Source organism: Salvelinus fontinalis, chromosome 36 (genome assembly GCF_029448725.1).
Source record: "Salvelinus fontinalis isolate EN_2023a chromosome 36, ASM2944872v1, whole genome shotgun sequence".
NCBI lineage: Eukaryota > Metazoa > Chordata > Actinopteri > Salmoniformes > Salmonidae > Salvelinus > Salvelinus fontinalis.
The window spans coordinates 31,224,677-31,243,144 of record NC_074700.1 but is presented as its reverse complement, the minus strand read 5'-3'; the positions used below and the strand labels follow the sequence as shown (position 1 = coordinate 31,243,144).

Below are 18,468 nucleotides of genomic sequence, written 5' to 3'. Positions count from 1 at the left end.
TTCTGTCAGACCTGGGCCCTGACAGACCTGGGCCCTGAAAGTAAATCTCAGTAAGACAAAAATTATGGTGTTCCAAAAAGGTCCAGTCGCCAGGACCACAAATACAAATTCCATCTAGACACCGTTTCCCTAGAGCACACAAAAAACTATACATACCTCAGCCAAAACATCAGCGTCACAGGTAACTTCCACAAAGCTGTGAACGATCTGAGAGACAAGGCAAGAAGGGCCTTCTATGCCATCAAAAGGAATATACAATTCAACTTACCAATTAGGATCTGGCTTAAAATACTTGAATCAGTTATAGAACCCATTGCCCTTTATGGTTGTGAGGTCTGGGGTCCGCTCACCAACAAAGAATTCACTAAATGGGACAAACACCAAATTGAGACTCTGCATGCAGAATTCTGCAAAAATATCCTCCGTGTACAATGTGAAACACCAAATAATGCATGCAGAGCAGAATTAGGCCGATACCTGCTAATGATCAAAATCCAGAAAAGAGCTGTTAAATTCTACAACCAACTAAAAAGAAGCGATTCCCAAACCTTCCATAACAAAGCCATCACCTACAGAGAGATAAACCTGGAGAAGAGTCAACTAAGCAAGCTGGTCCTGGGGCTCTGTTCACAAACACAAACCGACCCCACAGAGCCCCAGGACAGCAGCACATTTAGACCCAATCAAATCATGAGAAAACAAAAAGATAATTACTTGATACATTGGAATGAACTTACAAATACAAAAAGAGCAAACTAGAATGCGATTTGGCCCTAAACAGAGAGTACACAGTGGCAGAATACCTAACCCCTGTGACTGACCCAAAATTAAGGAAAGCTTTGACTATGTACAAACTCAGTGAGCATAGCGTTGCTATTGAGAGAAGACCGGCTATGAATGAGGTGCAAACTGCCACAAGAAAAGGGCAACCAGTGAAGCAGGAACACAATCCATATTTATGTTTATTTATTTTCCCTTTTGTACTTTTACTTTTTGCACTTCGTTACAACACTGTATATATATATACATAATATGATCTTTGAAATGTCTTTATTCTTTTGGAACTTCTGTGAGTGTAATGTTTACTGTTCATTTTTTATTGTTTATTTCACCCTTTGTTTATGATTTATTTCACTTGCTTTGGCAATGTTAACACATGTTTCCCATGCCAATAAAGCCGTTTGAATTGAATTGAATTCAACTGAGAGGGAGAGAGGAAACATTACCACACCACTGGAGAGACACCGAGCACTGGTAATGAACGGTAACGGCTACTAATCGGGTTGATACAGATGATTCCGTCACAAACAAAGCGCGTGTGGACACCAGGCACGAGAACGTGAGCGAGGCTAGAATCAATAGCGGAAAGTGTTTACCTCGTCTGTGAGACACGGTAGACACGCGCAGAGGGGAGGGAAGGAAGGGAGGAAAGGGGGTGAGAAGGAGGAAAGACAGACAGTGGTGAACAATCGGTGGGTGTATCTTAGCTAGAGGAGCAGAAGGAGCGGAGAGGAGGTCGGATAAAAGGATAAACGCTGCTCTTTTTTTATTTTAAAGATGGGGGAGTGAAAGAGCTTGTGCGCCCGTCGTGTCATAACGCATCCACCGACTAGCTCAAGACAAGCGCGCCACCGTCCGTCCATGGCGTAAAAACAGGGGGTAAGTCTACATAAATATAACTGAAATAATTAAATAATTCGCTGTGGCGAGAAGAGCGTCATCCGCAGTGTGTCTCTCTCTCCTTGCACCACCTAAGTGCAGCGGAGACAGAAGAGAGACGAGGATACAGCAGGGAGGGGAGAGAGAGAGACCGCTTCCCTTACCGAATCTAGGAGAGAGGAGACGCGACTTGCAGACAGAAAAAAACGGGAATATACCTAACGCATCTGTGACCAACCGGCACTGCGAAGGTTTTGGAGGTGTTTTTAACGGTGAGCAGGGATTCGGTGTTGCAGCGGCCTACCTGAAGAACCGCACATGTCGGCACGTTCGAGCACCCCATCTCCATCCCCGCCCTGCGCGGAGCCCTGTTCGGTCTGAAACGGCAGGGCCAGGCGGATTACCGAATAACGGAACCGTTCACGGAACCAGGGAACAGTGATGCGTTATAGAAGCGGAATCAGATCGACGATTTTATGATACGAGTCTGTTATGACCTAATCAATTAATGATTTATTATTCATTGATGTGGACGGACCAATCAAACGACTAATTTTATGGATTCATGTTGTTGACGTTTTCTTGAATGGAATGATTCCAATCACCTCTGGTAGTCCTGCTTTCTCGGTGTGATGTGCTTTATGTAAGGATCCATAGGCTATAGGCTAGGCTATATCCATGACAGAAATATATAAATAAATACCAAATTTAGGCCGATGACAGGCTGATGACGCCAATACGGCAAAGCAACCCTCACAGTTGTAACCTAAATAATCCACGTGCTTCTTCCTGTCTCTCAATAGATACTAGGATCATTTCCGTTAGATCAATGCGTTTGTCTTTGTCTGTGTAAAAAATATGTTTCGTTATTTCAAAAAGGACTGGAGCAACGTTTTTTTCCTCCCTCCGCTGTATTGAGACGGTATAGGCAGCAGGCAGGCAGTCACAAGGTGCGAAACGAATTGAACTTCAAGCAACAGCAGAACACACAGCCTATTTATTTTACCCTCCTGTCCTCTAACCTTCCATCCATCCATCTCTGGACTGCAGCACTCCGTCTCTATCCCTCCCTCATTCCTCCCTCCTCTATCTAATTCCTCGCCCTATGTTCTATGTTCTATTCCCAGATTATCCATTTAGATTTTTTTTAAATTACGTATTGGCTCTATAAGGGATAAAAAAAAGTTTTTGCCTCCATCCTGTACACCTCTCCTTCACTATCATATCATCGGTGCATCTGGTCACACACACACACACGCACACGCACACGCACACGCACACAAACACACACTTGGCACACACACACCGGGCCGCTCGCTAACACGGCACGGCAACGATGGAGACGACTAAACTACCCCCGACCAGCCCTTCCTCCCCGACCACCGGGTTCTCGGTCCCGTCAGCAGAGAAGGTAGATGGGTTTCCCCGGCGGTCGATGCGCAGAGCCCGGCAGAGGCGCTCCCACTCCTCGTCCCAGTTCCGCTACCAGAGTTCCCAGGTCGAGCTGACGCCGCTGCCGCTACTCAAAGGTGGGTTGTATAGTCCTACCTCCTCGTCAAGGTCTATTCTGTTTAGGCCTATTGTAGGAGGCTACTATTTGAAGTCGTATTTGATCTATGTCTTGTCTTATTCTATGTACTCTAAGAGAAAAAGGTGCTATCTACAACCTAAAGGGCTCATCAGCTGTCCCCATTGGCGAACCCTTTAAAAAAAACATTTTGGTTCTAGGTAGTGCCCTTTTTGTATTCCACGTAGAACCCTTTCCACACAGGGCTCTACATGGGCCCCAAATGCGTTCTACCTGGAACTAAAAAGAGTTGTACCTAGAACCAAAAATGGGTCTCCTATGGGGACAGCCAAAGAACCCTTTTGGAACCATTTATTCTAAGAGTGTAATCTCCAACCCTGTTCCTGGAGAGATACCTTCCTGTAGGTTTTAACTCCAACCCTGTTCCTGGAGAGATACCCTCCTGTAGGTTTTAACTCCAACCCTGTTCCTGGAGAGATACCCTCCTGTAGGTTTTAACTCCAACCCTGTTCCTGGAGAGATACCTTCCTGTAGGTTTTAACTCCAACCCTGTTCATGGAGAGATACCTTCCTGTAGGTTTTAACTCCAACCCTGTTCCTGGAGAGATACCTTCCTGTAGGTTTTAACTCCAACCCTGTTCATGGAGAGATACCTTCCTGTAGGTTTTAACTCCAACCCTGTTCCTGGAGAGATACCTTCCTGTAGGTTTTAACTCCAACCCTGTTCATGGAGAGATACCTTCCTGTAGGTTTTAACTCCAACCCTGTTCATGGAGAGATACCTTCCTGTAGGTTTTAACCAACCCTGTTGCTGGAGAGAGACCCTCCTGTAGGTTTTAACTCCAACCCTGTTCCTGGAGAGATACCTTCCTGTAGGTTTTAACTCCAACCCTGTTCCTGGAGAGAGACCCTCCTGTAGGTTTTAACTCCAACCCTGTTCCTGGAGAGATACCCTCCTGTAGGTTTTAACTCCAACCCTGTTCCTGGAGAGATACCTTCCTGTAGGTTTTAACTCCAACCCTGTTCCTGGAGAGATACCCTCCTGTAGGTTTTAACTCCAACCCTGTTCCTGGAGAGATACCTTCCTGTAGGTTTTAACTCCAACCCTGTTCCTGGAGAGATACCCTCCTGTAGGTTTTCACTCCAACCCTGTTCCTGGAGAGAGACCTTCCTGTAGGTTTTAACTCAAATCAAATCAAATTTTATTTGTCACATACACATGGTTAGCAGATGTTAATGCGAGTGTAGCGAAATGCTTGGGCTTCTAGTTCCGACCGTGCAATAATATCTAACAAGTAATCTAACCTAACAATTTCACAATAACTACCTTATACACACAAGTGTAAAGGAAGGAATAAGAATATGTACATAAAAATATATGAATGAGCGATGGCCGAACGGCATAGGCAAGATGCAGTAGATGGTATAGAGTACAGCATATACATATGAGATGAGTAATGTAGGGTGTGTAAACATTATATAAAGTGGCATTGTTTAAAGTGGCTAGTGATACATTTATTACATCAATTTTTCATTATTAAAGTGGCTGGAGTTGAGTCAGTATGTTGGCAGCAGCCACTCAATGTTAGTGGTGGCTGTTTAACAGTCTGATGGCCTTGAGATAGAAGCTGTTTTTCAGTCTCTCGGTCCCAACTTTGATGCACCTGTACTGACCTCGCCTTCTGGATGATAGCGGGGTGAACAGGCAGTGGCTCGGGTGGTTGATGTCCTTGATGATCTTTTTGCCTTCCTGTGACATCGGGGGGTGTAGGTGTCCTGGAGGGAAGGTAGTTTGCCCCCGGTGATGCGTTGTGCAGACCTCACTACCCTCTGGAGAGCCTTACGGTTGTTGGTGGAGCAGTTGCCGTACCAGGCGATGATACAGCCCGACAGGATGCTCTCGATTGTGCATCTGTAAAAGTTTGTGAGTGCTTTTGGTGACAAGCCAAATTTCTTCAGCCTCCTGAGGTTGAAGAGGCGCTGCTGCGCCTTCTTCACCACGCTGTCTGTGTGGGTGGACAATTTCCGTTTGTCCGTGATGTGTACGCCGAGGAACTTAAAACTTTCCACCTTCTCCACTACTGTCCGTTCGATGTGGATAGGGGGCTGCTCCCTCTGCTGTTTCCTGAAGTCCACGATCATCTCCTTTATTTTGTTGACATTGAGTGTGAGGTTATTTTCCTGACACCACACTCCAAGGGCCCTCACCTCCTCCCTGTAGGCCGTCTCGTCGTTGTTGGTAGTCAAGCCTACCACTGTAGTGTCGTCTGCAAACTTGATGATTGAGTCATGGGTCATGGGTGAACAGGGAGTACAGGAGAGGGCTGAGAACGCACCCTTGTGGGGCCCCAGTGTTGAGGATCAGAGTGGTGGAGATGTTGTTACCTACCCTCACCACCTGGGAACAGCCCGTTAGGAAGTCCAGGACCCAGTTACACAGAGCGGGTTCGAGACCCAGGGTCTCAAGCTTAATGACGAGTTTGGAGGGTACTATGGTGTTAAATGCTGAGCTGTAGTCGATGAACAGCATTCTTACATAGGTATTCCTCTTGTCCAGATGGGTTAGGGCAGTGTGCAGTGTGATTGCGATTGCGTCGTCTGTGGACCTATTGGGGTGGTAAGCAAATTGCAGTGGGTCTAGGGTGTCAGGTAGGGTGGAGGTGATATGGTCCTTGACTAGTCTCTCAAAGCACTTCATGATGATGGAAGTGAGTGCTACGGGGCGATAGTCATTTAGCTCAGTTACCTTCGCTTTCTTGGGAACAGGAACAATGGTGGCCCTCTTGAAGCATGTGGGAACAGCAGACGGGGATAAGGATTGATTGAATATGTCCGTAAACACACCAGCCAGCTGGTCTGCGCATGCTCTGAGGACGCGGCTGAGGATGCCGTCTGGGCCGGCAGCCTTGCGAGGGTTAACACGTTTAAATGTTTTACTCACCTCGGCTGCAGTGAAGGAGAGCCCGCAGGTTTTGGTAGCGGGCTGTGTCAGTGGCACTGTGTTGTCCTCAAAGTGAGCAAAGAAGTTGTTTAATTTGCCTGGGAGCAAGACATCGTGGTCTGCGACGGGGATGGTTTTCCTTTTGTAGTCCGTGATTGACTGTAGACCCTGCCACATACCTCTCGTGTCTGAGCCATTGAATTGCGACTCTACTTTGTCTCTATACTGACGCTTAGCTTGTTTGATTGCCTTGCGGAGGGAATAGCTACACTGTTTGTATTCGGTCATGTTTCCAGTCACCTTGCCCTGGTTAAAAGCAGTGGTTCGCGCTTTCAGTTTTGCGTGAATGCTGCCATCAATCCACGGTTTCTGATTGGGGAATGTTTTAATAGACGCTGTGGGTACAACATCACCGATGCACTTGCTAATAAACTCGCTCACCGAATCAGCTTATTCATCAATGTTATATCCCAGTCCACGTGATCGAAGCAATCTTGAAGCGTGGAATCCGATTGGTCGGACCAGCATTGAACAGACCTGAGCGCAGGCGCTTCCTGTTTTAGTTTCTGTCTATAGGCTGGGAGCAACAAAATGGAGTCGTGGTCAGATTTCCCAAAGGGAGGGCGGGAGAAGGCTTTATATGCGTCACGGAAGTTAGGCAATGATCTTCTCTGTTCCATGGAGAGATACCCTCCTGTAGGTTTTAACTCCAACCCTGTTCCTGGAGAGATACCCTCCTGTAGGTTTTAACTCCAACCCTGTTCCTGGAGAGATACCCTCCTGTAGGTTTTAACTCCAACCCTTTTCCTGGAGAGAGACCCTCCTGTAGGTTTTAACTCCAACCTTGTTCCTGGAGAGAGACCTTCCTGTAGGTTTTAACTCCAACCCTGTTCCTGGAGAGATACTCTCCTGTAGGTTTTAACTCCAACCCTGTTCCTGGAGAGAGACCCTCCTGTAGGTTTTAACCAACCCTGTTCCTGGAGAGAGACCTTCCTGTAGGTTTTAACTCCAACCCTGTTCCTGGAGAGATACTCTCCTGTAGGTTTTAACTCCAACCCTGTTCCTGGAGAGAGACCCTCCTGTAGGTTTTAACCAACCCTGTACCTGGAGAGAGACCTTCCTGTAGGTTTTAACTCCAACCCTGTTCCTGGAGAGATACTCTCCTGTAGGTTTTAACTCTAACCCTGTTCCTGGAGAGATACCTTCCTGTAGGTTTTAACTCCAACCCTGTTCCTGGAGAGATACCCTCCTGTAGGTTTTAACTCCAACCCTGTTCCTGGAGAGAAACCTTAATGTAGGTTTTAACTCCAACCCTGTTCCTGGAGAGATACCCTCCTGTAGGTTTTAACTCCAACCCTGTTCCTGGAGAGAAACCTTAATGTAGGTTTTAACTCCAACCCTGTTCCTGGAGAGATACCCTCCTGTAGGTTTTAACTCCAACCCTGTTCATGGAGAGATATTCTCGCCCAACACCAGTTGTAATTAGCCTGATGCAGCTTATCAACCAGTTAACTATTAGAATCATGTGCGATAGAATACGGTTGGAGATTCTAGTTGTAGTTGTAGTTCTAGTTCTAGTTCTAGTTGTAGTTGTAGTTGTAGTTGTAGTTGTAGTTCTAGTTGTAGTTGTAGTTCTAGTTCTAGTTGTAGTTGTAGTTGTAGTTCTAGTTGTAGTTCTAGTTGTAGTTCTAGTTGTAGTTGTAGTTGTAGTTCTAGTTGTAGTTCTAGTTCTAGTTCTAGTTGTAGTTCTAGTTCTAGTTCTAGTTGTAGTTGTAGTTCTAGTTCTAGTTCTCATATTAAGCACGATAGAATAATAACATACAACTATCATTATTATAAGAATCTCGATTTATTTAGAGTGTAAAACATCCATATAAGTAAAACCCAGGGAGGAGTGCTGATCTAGGATTAGTTTTGTCTTTGAGATAATAATGAATAGGAATAAAGGGAACCTGGTCTCAGATCAGGTCTCCTAATCTGAGACGCTTTGTGACTACAGGCTCCGTATTATAATAACAATACCATTGGATTTAGAATAATACAGTACTAGAAACATTCGTCCTCTAGAGCTCCACGTCTCCCTCAGACTGGCTGTTAGCCTTGCGCTCTTGCCCAGTTTTGATATCCTCCCCTGGGGCTACAGCATCAGCCTCCCTCTCTGGTCATGGGTCTCCATGCTTTAGCTAACATGCTAACGATGCTAAGGTCACATTTTCACCCACAGGCTAGATTCTCCTCCCTCCTCTCCCCTCTCTTCATCTTCCCTCTCCTCTCTCCTCCTCTCCTCCCCTCCTCTCTCTTCCTCTCCTCTCCCCTCTTCTCTCCTCCCCTCTCCTCCTCTCCCATCTCCTCCTCTCCTCCTCTCCTCTCTCCTCCTCCCCTCTCCTCCTCTCATAGTTTTATGATGTAGTATTTGATCTGTATTTAACCAGGAAGTTGAGACAGACAATACATTTATCTAGAGGGCAGCTACAAAATTCCCTATGTAGGACACTACTTTTGACCAGAGCCCTATGGACCCTAATCGAAAGTAGTGCACTACATAGGGAATATGGTTCCCCTGTAATGTAGAACATTACAACATTATCCACACATATTCCTTGCTGAATCATATTTCACTCTGAATCAATTCTAATTAGAATCATTCTGATTATCAGAATCATTTTGAATCAACTCAAATCTGAATCTGTTCTAATCAAACTGAATACAGCAAACAATGAAAGTACAGTTTGATAAGTGAAATACAAACAAGGCACAGTTTATGGAGATAGACCACCCGGTGGAATCTAGAGGCATAAGGCAGTCTACCTACTTGGGGTGTGTGTGTATGTGAGTGTAGTTTGTGTGTGTGAGTGTAATGTGAGTGTAGTGTGTGTGTAGTGTGTGAGTGAAGTGTGTGATTGTGAGTGTAGTGTGTGTGTGTGTGTGTGTGTGTGTGTGTGTGTGTGTGTGTGTGTGTGTGTGTGTGTGTGTTTGAGTGTGTGTGTGTGTGTGTGTGTGTGTGAGTGTAGTGTGTGAGTGTAGTGTGTGTGTGTGTGTGTGAGTGTAGTGTGTGACTGTAGTGTGTGACTGTAGTGTGTGTGAGTGTAGTGTGTGTGAGTGTAGTGTGTGAGTGTAGTGTGTGAGTGTAGTGTGCGAGTGTAGTGTGCGAGTGTAGTGTGTGTGTGTGAGTGTAGTGTGTGACTGTAGTGTGTGTGAGTGTAGTGTGTGACTGTAGTGTGTGTGTGTGTAGTGTGTGTGTGTGAGTGTAGTGTGTGAGTGTAGTGTAGCCTTGCTCCCTAAGATAGAAAAGAGAGTTTGTCCTGTGAAAGAAAGAAAGAGAGACAGAGAGAGAGAGAGAGATAGTTAAAGAGAGAGAAATAGAGGTCGAGAAAGAAAGGGAGAGAGAGAGAGAGAGAGAGAGAGAGAGAGAGGGGTGTGGGGGAGGTGTGGGGGAGTAGGGGACCTTAAAATCAGTAACAGCTGAGGCATAAATGATGTACTGAAAAACATCATAACCACAGAGATAGGGTGTGTGTGTCTGTCTGTGTGCTCACGTGTGTGGGTGTGTGTGTGAGACACTCTTGAAATAGCCCTTTGCCGTGATCTTATGTGGTCAACTACATCTCACAACAGAAGCCTATTTATCTTTTATAGCCTATAGACTCTAGAACCCCTCAATAGACATCTATGATCTATTATCTCAGTTTAAACTAGAACCTCTCTCTAGACATCTATGATCTATTATCTCAGTTTAAACTAGAACCTCTCAATAGACATCTATGATCTATTATCTAAGTTTAAACTAGAACCTCTCTCTAGACATCTATGATCTATTATCTCAGTTTAAACTAGAACCTCTCAATAGACATCTATGATCTATTATCTCAGTTTTAACTAGAACCCCTCTATAGTGTGTGTCTGTGTGTGTATTGGTGTAATATAGCTGTGTGTCTGTGTGTGTACTGGTGTAATATATGTGTGTGTGTGTGTGTTTGTATGTAAGGGAGAGGCCAGCTGGAGAGGTATAGGGTTACATAAGATGCAGAATCCTCTCCTGATCAATATGAAGAGATGTGGGGTGGGGGGAGGACAGAGAGAGAGAGGGAGAGAAAGAGAGAGAGAGAGGAAGAGGGGGAAAGATAGGAGGGAGAGACAGAGAGGGAGCGACGGAGAGAGAGAGAAAGGGAGAGAGAGGTGATGAGAGCAAAGAAGAGAGGGAAGAAAATGAAGAAGGGAGAGAATCTATATTTATAGGTGTAGGAACGGAGAGAGGGAAGGGAGATAAGAGAGAAAAAAGAGAGGAGAGGAGAGAGAGAGGAGATAGGAGAGAGAGAGGAGACAGAGGAGAGGAGAGGAGAGAAGAGAGGAGATAGGAGAGAGAGAGGAGACAGAGGAGAGAGGAGAGAGAGGAGATAGGAGAGAGAGGAGAGAGAGGAGAGAGGAGACAGAGGAGATGAGAGAGGAGAGAGGAGACAGAGGAGAGGAGAGAGGAAGAGAGAGGAGACAGAGGAGAGAGAGAGGAGATAGAGGAGACAGAGGAGAGAGGAGAGAGGAGACAGAGGAGATGAGAGAGGAGAGAGGAGACAGAGGAGATGAGAGAGGAGAGAGGAAGAGAGAGGAGACAGAGGAGAGAGGAGAGAGGAGACAGAGGAGATGAGAGAGGAGAGAGGAGAGCGAGAGAGGAGATAGAGGAGACAGAGGAGAGAGGAGAGAGGAGACAGAGGAGATGAGAGAGGAGAGAGGAAGAGAGAGGAGACAGAGGAGAGAGGAGAGAGGAGACAGAGGAGATGAGAGAGGAGAGAGGAGACAGAGGAGATGAGAGAGGAGAGAGGAAGAGAGAGGAGAGAGAGGAGAGAGAGAGGAGATAGAGGAGACAGAGGAGAGAGGAGAGAGGAGACAGAGGAGATGAGAGAGGAGAGAGGAGACAGAGGAGATGAGAGAGGAGAGAGGAAGAGAGAGGAGAGAGGAGAGAGAGAGGAGAGAGAGAGGAGAGAGGAGACAGAGGAGATGAGAGAGGAGAGAGGAAGAGAGAGGAGAGAGGAGAGAGAGAGGAGACAGATGAGAGAGGAGATAGAGGAGAGGAGAGAGACCGCAGTACAGTAACATTGTTGTGTGGATGGAAATAAACATGTTACTGATTCATTCTATATCTTGTCTATCTCTCTTTTTCTCTCGCTCTCCTATCTCTCTCTGTCGCTCTCTCTCTCTGTCGCTCTCTCTCTCTCTCTCTCTCTCTCTCTCACTGCATCACAACGTGGGTGAGGTTAGACAGAGAGAGAGAGAGACAGAGACACAGAGAGAGAGAGAGAGAGACAGAGAGGAGGAGGAGGTCGGCAGCTAAAATATAGCGGCTAATCGTCACACAACCCACACACACACACACACACACACACACACACACACACACACACACACACACACACACACACACACACACACACACACACACACACACACACACACACACACACACACACACACACACACACACACACAGAGCCAAAACATAATACGTGTTATTTAAAGACGAGAGCAGTAGTTGCTCATCTCATTTAGAAAGCCACAGAGAGAAGGAGAGAGGGGGAGAGAGGGAGGTTAGGGAGGAGAGGTACCCAGAGAGATGGAGGGAGAGAGGGGAAAGAGAGCAAGAGACGGAAGAGCAACAGAGATGATGTCATCCTTTAACCCTATATACCCCATTCTCTCCTCTCTCTCACCTATCTCTGTCCTCTCTCTCCTCTGTCTCTCTGAGAGGGAAGGAGGGGTGAGAGGGAAGGAGGGGTGAGAGGGATGGAGGGGTGAGAGGGATGGAGGGGTGAGAGGGATGGAGAGGTGAGAGGGAAGGAGGGGTGAGGAAAGATGAGAGGGATAAGGAGAGGGTTGGAGAGGTGCAGAGGGAGAAATATGCACTGAACTTTTAACATAGACTTTGGACATTTAGCTCTCACAAATGAGTATTACCTTGCTGTGATTACCTTGCTGTAATTACCTTGATGTGATTACCTTGATGTAATTACCTTGATGTAATTACCTTGATGTAATTACCTTGATGTAATTACCTTGTTGTGATTACCTTGTTGTGATTACCTTGATGTAATTACCTTGATGTAATTACCTTGTTGTGATTACCTTGCTGTAATTACCTTGCTGTGATTACCTTGCTGTGATTACCTTGATGTAATTACCTTGATGTAATTACCTTGTTGTGATTACCTTGCTGTAATTACCTTGCTGTGATTACCTTGCTGTGATTACCTTGATGTAATTACCTTGATGTAATTACCTTGTTGTGATTACCTTGCTGTAATTACCTTGCTGTAATTACCTTGATGTCATCAAGAAGTGCAGCCTTTTGGTTGAAACTGTTTTGACTGTGTTTAACCTCTCCATCCCTCTCTCTCCTTCTGTTTCTCCACCCCTCTCCATCCCTCTCTCTCCTTCTGTTTCTCCACCCCTCTCCATCCCTCTCTCTCCTTCTGTTTCTCCACCCCTCTCCATCCCTCTCTCTCCTGTTTCTCCACCCCTCTCCATCCCTCTCTCTCCTTCTGTTTCTCCACCCCTCTCCATCCCTCTCTCTCCTTCTGTTTCTCCACCCCTCTCCATCCCTCTCTCTCCTTCTGTTTCTCCACCCCTCTCCATCCCTCTCTCTCCTTCTGTTTTCTCCACCCCTCTCCATCCCTCTCTCTCCTTCTGTATCTCCACCCCTCTCCATCCCTCTCTCTCCTTCCGTTTCTCCACCCCTCTCCATCCCTCTCTCTCCTTCTGTTTCTCCACCCCTCTCCATCCCTCTCTCTCCTTCTGTTTCTCCACCCCTCTCCATCCCTCTCTCTCCTTCTGTTTCTCCACCCCTCTCCATCCCTCTCTCTCCTTCCGTTTCTCCACCCCTCTCCATCCCTCTCTCTCCTTCCGTTTCTCCACCCCTCTCCATCCCTCTCTCTCCTTCCGTTTCTCCACCCCTCTCCATCCCTCTCTCTCCTTCTGTATCTCCACCCCTCTCCATCCCTCTCTCTCCTTCCGTTTCTCCACCCCTCTCCATCCCTCTCTCTCCTTCCGTTTCTCCACCCCTCTCCATCCCTCTCTCTCCTTCTGTTTCTCCACCCCTCTCCATCCCTCTCTCTCCTTCTGTTTCTCCACCCCTCTCCATCCCTCTCTCTCCTTCCGTTTCTCCACCCCTCTCCATCCCTCTCTCTCCTTCCGTTTCTCCACCCCTCTCCATCCCTCTCTCTCCTTCCGTTTCTCCACCCCTCTCCATCCCTCTCTCTCCTTCTGTATCTCCACCCCTCTCCATCCCTCTCTCTCCTTCTGTTTCTCCACCCCTCTCCATCCCTCTCTCTCCTTCCGTTTCTCCACCCCTCTCCATCCCTCTCTCTCCTTCCGTTTCTCCACCCCTCTCCATCCCTCTCTCTCCTTCCGTTTCTCCACCCCTCTCCATCCCTCTCTCTCCTTCTGTTTCTCCACCCCTCTCCATCCCTCTCTCTCCTTCTGTTTCTCCACCCCTCTCCATCCCTCTCTCTCCTTCCGTTTCTCCACCCCTCTCCACCCCTCTCCACCCCTCTCTCTCATTCTGTTTCTCCACCCCTCTCCCTCCTTCTGTTTCTCCACCCCTCTCCATCCCTCTCTCTCCTTCTGTTTCTCCACCCCTCTCCATCCCTCTCTCTCCTTCCGTTTCTCCACCCCTCTCCACCCCTCTCCACCCCTCTCTCTCCTTCTGTTTCTCCACCCCTCTCCATCCCTCTCTCTCCTTCTGTATCTCCACCCCTCTCAATCCCTCTCTCTCCTTCCGTTTCTCCACCCCTCTCAATCCTCCTTTCCATCCCTCTCTCTCCTTCCGTTTCTCCACCCCTCTCAATCCCCCTCTCCATCCCTCTCTCTCCTTCCGTTTCTCCACCCCTCTCAATCCCCCTCTCCATCCCTCTCTCTCCTTCCGTTTCTCCACCCCTCTCAATCCCCCTCTCCATCCCTCTCTCTCCTTCCGTTTCTCCACCCCTCTCAATCCCCCTCTCCATCCCTCTCTCTCCTTCCGTTTCTCCACCCCTCTCCATCCCCCTCTCCATCGCTCTCTCTCCACCCCTCTCCACCCCTCTTCATCCCTCTCCATCCCTCTCTCTCATCCCTCTCCATCCCTCTCTCCACCCCTCTCCATCCCTCTCTCCTTCCGTTTCTCCATCCATCCCTCTCTCTCCATCTCTCTTTCTCCTTCCATTTCTCCACCCCTCTCCATCCCTCTCCATCCCTCTCTCCATCCCTCTCTCCTCCCCTCTCCATCCCTCTCTCCATCCCTCTCTCTCCTTCCGTTTCTCCATCCCTCTCTCCACCCCTCTCTCCATCCCTCTCTCATCTCTCTCTCCTTCCGTCTCTCCATCCCTCTCTCCTTCCGTCTCTCCATCCCTCTCTCCTTCCGTCTCTCCATCCCTCTCTCCTTCCGTCTCTACTTCCCTCTCTCCTTCCGTCTCTCCATCCCTCTCTCCTTCCTTCTCTCCATCCCTCTCTCCTTCCTTCTCTCCATCCCTCTCTCCTTCCGTCTCTCCATCCCTCCTCCAGATGCCCCAGTGGCAGAGCTCCATAACCTGTTCTGTAAGAAGCTGCAGCAGTGCTGCGTCCTCTTTGACTTCCTGGACTGTGTGGCCGACCTCAAGGGGAAGGAGATCAAACGAGCTGCGCTCAACGAGCTGGTGGAGTCTGTTGCTACCAGCAGAGGAGTTCTGATAGAGCCACTCTACCCAGAGGCTATTAAGATGGTGAGAGAGGAGGAGAGGGGGTGAGAGGAGGAGAGAGAGAGGGAGGGAGAAGAGAGAAGAGGAGAGGGGGAGAGGGGGTGAGAGAGGAGAGGAGGAGAGAGAGAGGAGAGTAGGAGAGAGGAGGGGAGAGGGGGAGAGAGAGGGAGGGAGAAGAGAGAGGAGAAGAGGGAGGGAGATAGAGGAAAGAGAGGGAGGAAGAAGAGGAGAGGAGGAGAGGGGGTGAGAGAGGAGAGAGAGAGGGAGGGGGATAGGGGAAAGAGAGGGAGGGAGAAGAGAGGTGGAGAAGGGGTGAGAGAGGAGAGGAGGAGAGAGAGAGGGAGGGGGAGAGAGAGGAGAGGAGGGAGGGAGAGAGGGGAAAGAGAGGGAGGGAGAAGAGAGAGGAGGAGAGGGGGTGAGAGAGGAGAGGAGGAGAGAGAGAGGGAGGGGGAGAGAGAGGAGAGTAGGAGAGAGGAGGGGAGAGAGGAGATGAGGAGGAGAGAGGAGGGAGGGAGGGTGTGGAGGGAGGAAGGGAGAAGAGAGAGGAGAATAGGAGAGGAGGAGAGCAGGTGAGAGAGGAGAGGAGGAGAGAGAGGAGGGAGAGAGGGAGAGAGGAGAGTAGGAGAGAGGAGGGGAGAGAGGAGAGGAGGAGAGAGGAGGGAGGGAGGGTGTGGAGGGAGGGAGGGAGAAGAGGAGAGGAGGAGAGGGCGTGAGAGAGGAGAGTAGGAGAGAGAGAGGGAGGGGGAGAGAGAGGAGAGTAGGAGAGAGGAGGGAGAGAGAGAGAGAGGAGAATAGAAGAGAGGAGAGGAAGGGAGAGGGAGGGAGAAGAGAGAGGAGAAGAGGAGAGGAGGAGAGGGGGTGAGAGAGGAGAGGAAGAGAGAGAGAGAGGAGGGGAGGAGGGAGAGAGGGGAGAGTGTGAAGGAGAAGAGAGGGTGAGAGGAGAGAGATGGAGGGAGACTGGTCTATTAGCAGACTATATTGTGAAGATGGTGCCATTTGGGACACAGCTGGATTAACATTAAATTATAAAAGAGGATCTTTTCTATTCTCTTATTCTTCCCCCACTTTTCCCTTCCTCCTGCATGCCCCCTCCTCCTCCTCATCGTCTCCTTCACTTCTCCTCCCTCCCTCCCTCCCTCCCTCAGATCTCAGTGAATATCTTCAGGACGTTACCTCCCAGTGAGAACCCAGAGTTTGACCCAGAGGAGGATGAACCCACTCTAGAGGCCTCCTGGCCACACCTACAGGTACACACGCACACAAACACACACAGCACCGTTTTCAAAGTAGCCAGGAATCTCATTGTTTTCAGCAACAAAAGCGAAGCAGGCTGTCAGAGGCCTAACCTGTTTGTATCTGCATTACAATGTCATCTCTACCTCTGTCTTGTGTGTGTGTGTGTGTGTGTGTGTGTGTGTGTGTGTGTGTGTGTGTGTGTGTGTGTGTGTGTGTGTGTGTGTGTGTGTGTGCGTGTGCGTGTGTGTGTGTTCTCAGCTGGTGTATGAGTTCTTTCTGCGTTTCCTGGAGAGCCCAGACTTCCAGCCCTCCATGGCCAAACGTTACGTCGACCAGAAGTTTGTTCTACAGGTACAAAACTGCTTCATACATAATGTCTGTCCCTTACAATATGTCTACAGTATATCTACAATATGTCTACAATATATTTGTCTGTTACAATATGTCTGCAATATGTCTGCAATATGTCTACAATATGTCTGCAATATGTCTACAATATGTCTACAATATATTTGTCTCTTACAATATGTCTACAATATGTCTACAATATATCTACAATATGTCTACAATATGTCTGCAATATGTCCACAATATATCTGCAATATGTCTACAATATGTCTACAATATGTCCACAATATATCTGCAATATGTCTACAATATGTCTACAATATATCTGCAATATGTCTACAATATGTCTACAATATATCTACAATATATCTACAATATGTCTACAATATATCTACAGTATGTCTACAATATATCTACAATATATCTACAATATGTCTACAATATGTCTACAATATGTCTACAACATCTCCACAATATGTCTACAATATCTCCACAATATGTCCACAATATATTTGTCTCTTACAGTATATCTACAATATATCTACAGTATGTCTACAATATCTACAATATGTCTACAATATATCTACAATATATCTACAGTATATCTACAATATATCTACAGCATGTGTACAATATATCTACAATATGTCCACAATATATCTGCAATATATCTACAATATCTCCACAATATATCTACAATATCTCCACAATATATCTACAATATGTCTACAATATATTTGTCTCTTACAATATATCTACAATATATCTACAATATGTCTACAATATATCTACAATATATCTAAAGTATGTCTACAATATGTCTACAATATATTTGTCTCTTACAAATATGTCTACAATATGTCTACAATATATCTACAATATATCTACAATATGTCTACAGTATATCTACAATATATCTACAATATGTCTACAATATGTCTGCAATATGTCCACAATATATCTGCAATATGTCTACAATATGTCTACAATATGTCTACAATATGTCCACAATATGTCTACAATATGTCTACAATATATCTGCAATATGTCTACAATATGTCTACAATATATCTACAATATATCTACAGTATGTCTACAATATGTCTACAATATCTCCACAATATGTCTACAATATATTTGTCTCTTACAGTATATCTACAATATATCTACAATATGTCTACAATATATCTACAATATATCTACAGTATATCTACAATATATCTACAGCATGTGTACAATATATCTACAATATGTCCACAATATATCTGCAATATATCTACAATATCTCCACAATATATCTACAATATCTCCACAATATATCTACAATATGTCTACAATATATCTACAATATATCTACAATATCTCCACAATATATCTACAATATCTCCACAATATGTCTACAATATGTCTACAATATATTTGTCTCTTACAATATATCTACAATATGTCTACAATATGTCTACAATATATCTACAATATATTTAAAGTATGTCTACAATATGTCTACAATATATCTTCAGTATGTCTACAATATGTCTACAATATATCTACAGTATGTCTACAGTATGTCTACAATATGTCTACAATATGTCTACAATATATCTACAATATATCTAAAGTATGTCTACAATATGTCTACAATATATCTACAGTATGTCTACCATATGTCCACAATATATCTACAGTATGTCTACAATATATCTACAATATATCTACAATATGTCTACAATATGTCTACAGTATGTCCACCATATATTTACAATATGTCCACAGTATGTCTACAATATGTCTACAGTGTATCTACAGTGTATCTACAGTATATCTACAGTATGTCTACAATATATCTACAATATGTCCACAGTATGTCTACAATATGTCTACAATATGTCTACAGTGTATCTACAGTGTATCTACAGTATATCTACAGTATGTCTACAATATATCTACAATATATCTACAGTATATCTACAGTATGTCTACAATATATCTACAATATGTCCACAGTATGTCTACAATATGTCTACAATATGTCTACAGTGTATCTACAGTGTATCTACAGT

The 18,468-nt window shown here is 46.0% G+C and overlaps 1 protein-coding gene across 1 annotated transcript in view; it reads left to right on the top strand.

Moving 5' to 3' along the window:
* The first annotated feature begins 1,275 nt into the window (after positions 1 to 1,275).
* Positions 1,276 to 18,468, top strand: part of ppp2r5b (protein phosphatase 2, regulatory subunit B', beta) — a 43,280-nt gene continuing 26,087 nt past the window's right edge. Inside the window, exons 1-4 of the mRNA XM_055901541.1 lie at positions 1,276 to 3,188; positions 14,652 to 14,848; positions 15,970 to 16,071; positions 16,319 to 16,411. Of these exons, the coding sequence (XP_055757516.1) occupies positions 2,996 to 3,188; positions 14,652 to 14,848; positions 15,970 to 16,071; positions 16,319 to 16,411 (585 nt within the window). The 5' untranslated portion in view covers positions 1,276 to 2,995. The remainder of the gene's footprint in view (positions 3,189 to 14,651; positions 14,849 to 15,969; positions 16,072 to 16,318; positions 16,412 to 18,468) is intronic.